This window comes from Limulus polyphemus, unplaced genomic scaffold, assembly GCF_000517525.1.
Source record: "Limulus polyphemus unplaced genomic scaffold, Limulus_polyphemus-2.1.2 Scaffold15, whole genome shotgun sequence".
NCBI lineage: Eukaryota > Metazoa > Arthropoda > Merostomata > Xiphosura > Limulidae > Limulus > Limulus polyphemus.
The window spans coordinates 1,646,751-1,656,463 of NW_013665625.1; the positions used below are offsets into that span (position 1 = coordinate 1,646,751).

Genomic DNA, 9,713 nt, shown 5'->3' on the forward strand with positions numbered 1-9,713 from the left:
ATAAGAAATTTCTTATTTATTTCGCGTGTTATAGCCTTGCACGTTACAAGAGCAAAAATAGCATCGACCAGTAAATAATATTGAAAAGAAAACAATAATGTCAAAGTTCACGCACAAACAAATACTATCCAGGAATGACACGTCATGCGGCTTATTAACTGTTTATATACTAGCGGTGTTTCTCGTGGGTTCTAGAACGATCGATAAGACTCTCACGTCGCGATTGGTCTAGATAAATTTATTGCCAGTGGTTGTCAACATTTTATGCCCAACAAAATGTGACCCGATTTCAATGAAAATGATTCACTTATGTAAAAGTACATATGACGCTTTGTGAAAAATCTGTACGTGATGGAGAAAAATTGATATTATTTTCGGATTCAGCGTACAGTAATTACTGTAGAACATGTAACAATTTCAGGACAATAAAACCATCGCAGTCCTGTGTTATTACTTGTTTGTATATGAGTGAACATAGGCTTGTTTTGAAATAAAAGATTCAATTGCACTGGAAAAATTAAACAAAAAAAAGGTCTCTAAATTAACTTGTGTAAAACTGTGATTCTAAATGTTACTGGCGCGAAACTTTCTTAAACTTAAGACCTACACGAAACAAAGTAAGACCTGTAAATCGTACTATATGGTTATAGTTTTTTTTTCTGTACTTTAGTGATAATTGTTAACCAAAGTTTGACGTGATGTTAATCAAACAATCTGGTTAATTAATTTGCAAGATGATGCTTTAATTAGGATTTCAAACCCAAATCTTCCAAAAGTCGTGAATGGGTCTTTGTGGTTTAACTGTTACACAAAATCAAAAGAAACAGGAAGGTTTTTTTCATCAACATCTCTAACCAGGATTATACTACAATTATGTAAAATTCACAAAGTTTTCTTTATCGTTACACACAAATTTACACAATCGACTATCTATGTTGTGCCTATCACTGGCATTGAAGCCCGGTTTTTAACGTTATAAGCTTTCGTATTTACCGCTGAGCCACTGGAAAGGGCAATTAACAAAGTCCCCTGAGGTTTCCCATTCTACAATATGTTAGCTATGTCAACATCAATAATGGCATGTTTAAGTTGACTAGTCTAAGTACTGTTTTATTGTTTGTTTCGGATATTCGCATTAAACGTAATTTGATCTGATATTCTAAAGGGAAGTCAGCGAGTCTGTTTGTTTGTTTTGAATTTCGCGCAAAGCTACACGAGGGCTATCTGCGCTAGCCGTCCCTAATTTAGCAGTGTAAGACTAGAGGGAAGGCAGCTAGTCATCACCACCCACCGCCAACTCTTAGGCTACTCTTTTACCAACGACTAGTGGAATTGACCGTCACATCATAACATCCCCACGGCTGAAAGGGCGAGCATGTTTGGTGGGACGGGGATTCGAACCCGCGACCCTCAGATTGCGAGTCGAGCGCCCTAACCACCTGGCCATACCGGGCCCGGCAGCGAGTCAACAGCACCTATCACCAACTTTTCGGCTACTCTCATGGAATAGTGAGATTTGACCTTCACTCTTAAAATACACTCATAGTTTGATCAATAAGCACAATTAAATGCTTAGAAAAATCAAAAGCATTGATTCGATGAATTCGTTTCCTTTTAACTCCAAGACTTTTCTTCGACATAATGACGATTCATATTGTACTGGATAATGACTGTGTTTTAAAAATGTACACAAATGTGAGATTAGAGTTAAAGTAATTAAGGAGAATTAATAAAATGAATATCATGTTTCTTCCTCTCTTTGTCTTTTAACTTTCTTAGGGTTCAGTCATGTATAATCGTAGAACAAGAAATTGTTTTGGAATAAGTTTTAAAATAGCAGTGAAAACATTTCATACAATGTTACGCATTTAAAACAAGACTTCATTATCTCATAAATTGGAGCTCTTAGTAAGTTTCATATTTTTGTTACACATTACCTGATGCTGTTAATAAACACCATAAACCTTGATATTAGTCGTATTCCGGGACTTGTTAATTCAAAATTTTCCTTAAATAGCAGGATTTTTTGTTTATTGATATATTTGTGAATTTCAATAGTAAAAAAATAGAGCGATGAATACTTTACAATATATTAAATACATTAAAAGATCTGAATGCATAGTTCTTAATGTTGGTCTCTATCACTTTTCTCAAACTGAATGCCTCATTACGTTTTGAAAACTTTAGAATGTCCATCTTTATCTCTTCCATTCATTGTGAAGCCATTTCTTAGTTTAATGTTCCCATTCTTATCGCAATCATGCAGTACCCAAGTTGGCTGGGTAACATTTTCTTTTGAAGCTAAAACTTTGGTGTTGATAAGCGCGCTTCTTTCAACCATATCCTTTAAGCCATTAATCTTTTGAAGTTTCTTGTAAGCAAATTTTGCAACCATGCCCATGAACACGATTGAAATTAAATACATGGTGATAGCTCCTATCTGCATCCATATGAAAGAACGAGGGTGGGTACAAATGCTAATTAACAAGTGAGTCCCCACATAAAGTCTCATATAAAAGAAAATGGCCACAAAAGTATAGTCCACAGCATCCATTTCCCATGTTCCTTTCCATCCACTTTCAAGCATGAACCATCTTAACTGCAACACAGGATTCGACACTTCGCCTCCACCAATAGCTGCCACTATCTCGCATCCGGAGTGACCCATATATATACACAAAAATAAGGTCACAATGCTGATAATGTGGTGTAGTAACATAACAGGACCTGTATCAAAATAAATGAAGTTAAATGTTTAAACATACCCAATTTTTAAAAGTGGTTACATAAAAAAAATAAAAAATAAACTTTGGTGAATCAATTTTACAAAATATAGAATCAATTATTATAATAGCTTATCCTTTCCGTGAAAAAATTTTCTTAATATACATCTAAGGTCAGAGCTTTTTCTTTCAAATTACAATTCACTCTACGGACTTCCCAACAAAATACCTTATAGTATTGGTAAGAAACATATTATACAAGTGATGCAATGTTTTATATGAAACATACCTCTTGTTCTACTTAGCAACTAAACTATCTTCTTATTGGTTTTTAAAGACACAATGTGGATCACATTGATTGGCTGGAAGTGGCAAAGTTTATGTTTGTTGTGAATTTTTATCCCAATGTTTGGTATTATTATCTCTAGTTTCATGTAAAATCTGTGGTAAAGTGCTTAAAATGGTTATATCTATCCTCCAAAGTAACGACTGTTGCTTAAGTGTCTTAAAAGGGATGCACCTTTTGTTCAGGAGTGTATTAAAATGCTTTGCAACTACTGTATATAAGGAAAGGTAAACTCTGAGCTCAATTTCTTCTGTCAATTAAAAGGAAGAACAACAAAGATTCTTAAATAAATTTGTTCTGCTTTTCTGTATAAATACACTGCCTAGACATCCGATCTAAACTATTTATGAGGCTTTGAAAATAGAGATTTAATACACTTGGGTTACAATACCTCTGAATAGTTGTATACTTACTTAAAAAAAAAACATTCATGTATAAAAGGTTAAGCGATCAAATATTCAATTTCAGAAATTTCCTTTGTTTGGTTTTCTCTTTCTCGTTAAGATTAAGAATCATTCCTAAATTTGTTTTCTAAAATAATTAATAAACTTCAAAACATATTAACGAGGATGATAAAGTAATTTTCATCATCATATTACTTTTGTAATCTTCTAATCCATGTATTTGTTTAGCACACATTGTGGAAAATAAAGAAATATTATAACATGCAATAAAATTGCGAATAACTTTATGAGTAATCCTTACTTTGATGTGCACAAATTCTAAATGAGACGATAAATACTAATGGAAACAGCTCAAGTTTCATTATCAAAACAATAAAGCTGCGACCATGAAAGTCATCTACTTTCTAAACCAGTTTGAAAGTTTAAGTCAACTCAATCAATTCTTCATCACTTGTAAGAGAAATATGTGTAATTAAGATTCATTCTTTGAATTTAAACTGAGTATGTTATCATTTAGGATTCTTTCACCTTTTTTTCTTTAGTGTGTGATTCATATCTCATTATTTTCGTATTATTATATTTTATTGTACGGTCTTCTTTGTATTGATGCACTACTACATGCAGATCGGTATTATAGTCTATTTTGTCCATGAATTGTTTTTGATTGTCTATTTGTTTCTCCAGTATATTGGTGTCCACATTTACAAGGATGTTCTAAATTGTGTTGTTACTTTCTATTTGGTTTTTAGTGGTTTGATGTGTACTAACTGTAATGATATTGTGTTGCGACTTTTGAACATTGTTTTGATTTCATGCTGTTTACATATTATCTGTATGTAATCACACAGACTATTGACATGGTTACGTGTCTTCAATTTTTTTCCTGCTTATTCTTAGTGTTTATTTATTTTCTTTTTTTTTCATATTTTAGGGTATCCATTGTCAAGGAGAGTTGTGAAATATGTCTCTTCCTTATACTTAGCATCTTCATATTACAAATCTTGTTCATTCTGGAAACTAGGCAGTCTACATGGTGATTTGAATTTTAATTGGGGTATTTACCAGTATCTGTGAGTTTCCTGCAAAAGCCTGTGGTATATGAGTTATGAGTGTTGATACCCACCAACTCTAGAAATGGAAGTGTGTTATCTTCTTCTATTTCCTTTGTGAATTATATCGTTGGATGTTATCTATTCAGGTGGTTTATACATTTTGGTCATCTTCAACTAGTTTCGAACTTGACGGTGTATTTCTCTTTATCCATTATTAGAAAGTATTGTCTTTCTTTACGAACTAGATGGCGTTATATTTTTTCTGTTTGCATTTCATGGCTTTAAAGTGCTAACTTTATTTTGATTGCGAATTCTCTCTCTTTTTTTTTCTTCTTCTTCTGGTCTGCTGTAAGTTGTGTCTTTGGTTGTAGATGTATCCAGGATTTGTATTTTGATATTTTAGGGTGAAGTTTGGTCGTTCACGTAGTACACTTTTTTCGCGTTCTGTTTATGATCGTTTACTTAAATATATTACCGCGCGTTTCGTTGTGTCTGCAGGTTAGAGGGCTCCTTGTTTTGAGAATCTTTGAGACAATTTAGTTTATTTGATGATTGTGTGTATCTTGAAAGAGGCTATGCTGTTTGTTGTATTATCCATCTTCTGTTATATATTTTTAATATTAATCTGTGTCTTGTTTTATTTATATTATGATATTTGATTCTCTCTTTGAAGAGGTTGAGTTAGTCTTTGATATCTTGGGATATTGGCAGGTAATTTGACCTTAAGAGTTTTAGAATTTACGTTATGGTGTTTACATTTATGGAGGACGGTGAGATGGCTATCGGCTATCTATTTCAGTTAACTTATGGTTAAATATTTCTATAGAATAATCTTAGGCTGTTATCCAATTTTGCCCCCCCCCCCTCAGTGGCACAGCGGCATGTCTGCAGACTTCAAACTCTTGAAACCGGGTTTCGATACCTGTGGTGGGCAGAGCACAGGTAGCTCTTTGTATAGATTTGTGCTTAACTACAAACAAATAAACCAATTTTGAGACAACAAATATTTCTTGAACGGATTAAGTTACTGAAATAAACAGGAATCAATAACTTTAGAAATTTGAAAGTAATCGTAATTTATTGGATGGTATTGATGAACGATCTTGAGCTTTGAAATAGGGAATGGTACTTCTTTGATGCTCTTTACTAGGTATAGTTTTGTAAATACTAAATAGACATTCACGATCCCTGGTAAGAACACATGGATGAGTGTTCTATGTGATGGTCCTTGTTCTGTACTACTGCTCAGCGGAACACGTTTTCACTCTATGAGGTTTTTACTCAATATAGTGAGATCATTGTTGTCTCTATGTGTTTTACAAAGTTCATCAACTGTACGTGGACAATGATTTCAAGGGGCCTGTTTGAGGGACTTAGAGTTACAGAATTCCACCTGAGATATCTGCGTATAATATACCACGAACTATCGTTTACACTTGCATCTTGTGGAGTAACCGGCACATTGTCTTGGACGTGTGGCTGGATGCTTTCTTTCAGTGGTGCCGTATGTTATTCACATCCAACCCATATAAAAAATGGTACTTCCCCGTGGTATAGTAGTGTTACAGCATGTAGCATAATAATATATAATGAGTGCACTTTGACATATTTCTCGACTTTTCATGTGTTTTTAATTTACCAGTATAGATTTAACCTACAACCACGATAAATCCCTTTAAAAATTTTCACTAATTTGCTCTATACATTTGGGAAATGTTGTATCACAGACAGGGTGATAGTAATTTTCTGAGCATATGCTTACCTGCACTTGTCCCATGCCAGATACCACTAATACAGCTTTAAACAGTTTACCTTCCGTTTGCTTATATGATTTGATATAAGCTTGCGAACACGGCTTTTGTGTCACTTTTGAAACCCAAATCTTTTTTTATAGCTACAAAAGGTTTAACTTTCTTTAATTCCATCAGTGTGCGACTGGTAATATTCATGGAGTAGCCTGATTTTCTCTGCATGAATAACGCTTTTCCGTGCCTTACTGATACGGTTTAGCACTAAATACAACGTTTTCCTAAAAATGTTAAAATAACATTATGTTTGTATCTTTTCTATGATACCGTCTAAACATAAGTGAACGACTGTTGTATATCTAACATCGAGCAGCACTGATTCAAATATCCCTCTTTGTCAGAACAATACTTCTTGGATATTTGTTTGTAAGTTTGTGGAATTTCGCGCAAAGCTACTCGAGGGCTACCTGCGCTTACCATTCTTCATTTTGAAGTGTTAGACTAGAAGGAAGGCGGCTAGTCAACACTACCAACGTTTGGGTTACTCTTTTGTCAATGAATAGTGGGATTGACCGTCACTTTGTAATGCCCCCACGGCTAAAAGGGTGAATAAGTTCGATGACGGAATTCGAACCCGTGTCGCGCAGATTGCGAGTCAAGTGCCCTAATTACCAGGTCATCTTGGCTACTTATTATTCTCTTTGTTACCTAATGTGTTAACTTTCTGATTTGATACAACATTTATCTTGAGTACTTTTTAAGGTCACCATTACTATCGTGATACAGTTTGATTATGGTAGTGAAACTAAGTCGTCAAAAGCTGCTCTTTCAAGTGATTATATGCTATTTTCATTTCAGTTTCTTCCATTCTCACACATTCATATATATATACACATATAATGAAGATTACTTTGCAACTTTAGCTTGGTATATTGACTTAGAACTAATCTAAATCTCTTAAGCTGGCCACACTTTGTCAAATAGCATTGAGAATACAGCTAAAATATCGCTAATATCGTGGGTACACAACTGATGAATCAATGCAACTTAATCATTACTAGTTTTAATTTTCTAAAATTATCCACTTCTGGTTACAATGTTATATTTAATTAGCTATATTAATTATTGAGTTAATTGTTAATTCTGACTTTTGTATGTAACGTCTTTGTTTGTTCTTGGACATTCGCGCAACAAGAGAAGGCAGCGAGTTAACAACACCCACCGCCATCCACCTCTAAGGCTACTCTAACTGAATAGTGGAACTTGACCGTCACTCTCATAATGTACTACATTTTATCATTTCCAAATTTATCGGACTGAGAATCCGAGGATCCATGGATCACGACCTTCTGCCGCAAAAACGCACATAACAGCAGCGATCAAATCCCATTCGGCCAGACAAGAGTGTGGACGGATTTACACATATAGTCTTTTGTATAGCTTTTCGCGAAAATTCTGCAATAAATAAACAATTTAAGTGAACCCAATAATATCACTACAGCTTGGTCTTTAAATTGGAGCGAGTTCTTTGTTTCTATTGTATGATGGTCTGGTCTTCTAAATTCATGATTAATTTATTTAATCCTTTGGTGTTTTTTTTGCCCTCCAGTGGCATAGCGGTATGTCTGCGGACTTAAAACGCTAGAATCCGGGTTTCAATACTCGTGGTGGGCAGAGCACAGATAGCCCATTGTGTAATTTTAATTGCCTCGAAATATTTTTCTTGTTTCATAAGTAAACTTCTATTGATTGATATGAAATCTCTATGGCAGTTCTTTTACATAATACATTTATTCCATGGCACTACTTTGGCGTAATTCATTTATTCGTCCTACGTTTTTAGATCTATTGGAGATGTCTTCATATTCAATAAGCAGGTCATGAAGAACCTTGCATGACTTCTTGTCAAGACCTTCACAATTTTTGTCATACGACTACTGCATGCATGAAGACAAATTATTTATCTGACAAAAATGACTGAAATCAGGTGAACAGAAAGAATTTGCCTTTTTGTGATTTGTTCTTTTTATTTCCATTTAAGCTTTTCACTGGATAGTTTATCATGTTTTCAACTATTTTAAGTGTTCTGTTCTACACACATATTGCTTTTCTAAGTATCAATGCTTCACTTACAGTTTTCAAGTATAGAACTGGCACACAGTCGTTGGTATTTCTTATTCACATAACAACTGTGAGGATAATCTCTCCATACTCAGCTAAATTTCTTCATGAAGTCTGTTGGTGCACTTTCTTATATCTATAACCCACACACACCATGATGCACAAAAGAACTCCCAGTGATAACATCGACGCTCAGTTTTCCTTGCTAAAGCCTTACCACGACTTGTATTTCTCACCAGTCCCATTTTTAGCTTTATTTATGAAGAAAGTTCTAATCCACGGGGATATGTTTGACGGAGCTATGAAGGAACTGGACATATAGCGAGGATTTGAAGTTCGTAAACTTCGAGTTATGTCCTTTTTCACTGCATCTTACTGATACTGCATTTCATTCTATAGAAAGGTAAGAGTAAAACAAAATTTTGTTGGTCCGATTACTCTAGGACCAAGCGCAAGGCGGTGTAGTTAGTGTGCTTGATGTGGATCTGAGAGTCCGTGGTATTTGTCCCGTTACCACTAATTTTTTGGAGCCATGGAAACGCGGCAAGAGTGACGGTCAAATCACACTATTCGGTCAGAAAAGAGTAGCTCAACAGTTGACATGGGTGGTTTTAACCAGCTTCCATCCCTCTAGTCTATACTTCAAAATGAGATCAGGTTAGATGTTATTCATGATCCTATTTGGAACTACTTTGCTGTTGATATTTAATGAAGGTAGTTGCTCACTTGTCCCTTGTATAATGTTTTCGTTCCGCACACTGCGTATATACGCCGATGTATTATGTACTGGTGATCGACTGATTGCTCCACAAGTAAACAGGTCCATTTACGAAGGTCAGTTTTCCAAGACCTGAAAACACAATAGTCCCTTTTAGGAAGAGGCCAAAGGGACGAACGCACGTAATGAAACACTTCAGATTGCTTGTCTAATCTACAGACAACTCGAGACTTCAGCAACCGGTTGTCCCATACGTTTCTTTCTCTTAAAATTCTGTTGAGTACCTCGACAGGTGGCGCTTCAACGTCGACAGTGATCCTCCATAATCTTAAAGGGTGAAGGTCATCAGCTTTCTTATAAGATATTTCCACGTTTTCAGTATTCTGTACAGCTATCCACCACTTTGCTTTGTCCTTTGAATTTCGTTGGAATTCTTGAATACACTCATCTACAATAGATTTCCAGTTGGAATATCCATTATCAGTAAAACAGTGTAGCTCCTCTAGCGTTGATGGACTCCATTCAGTTAAAACTGACCGCCTAAGAAGCTCTTCTGAAACCGAGAAAAGATGTCTATAGTTCATTATCATGCAAGTTAAAC

General features: G+C 35.0%; 1 protein-coding gene across 2 annotated transcripts in view; it reads right to left on the minus strand.

Annotated features, from left to right (window-relative positions):
- Nucleotides 1-1,334: 1,334 nt before the first annotated feature.
- Nucleotides 1,335-9,713, minus strand: part of LOC106457274 (transmembrane protein 136-like) — a 20,678-nt gene continuing 12,299 nt past the window's right edge. For both annotated transcript variants that reach the window (XM_013916667.2, XM_022383365.1), the window contains exon 4: nt 1,335-2,727. In XM_013916667.2, the coding sequence (XP_013772121.1) occupies nt 2,168-2,727 (560 nt within the window). In that variant the 3' untranslated portion in view covers nt 1,335-2,167. The remainder of the gene's footprint in view (nt 2,728-9,713) is intronic.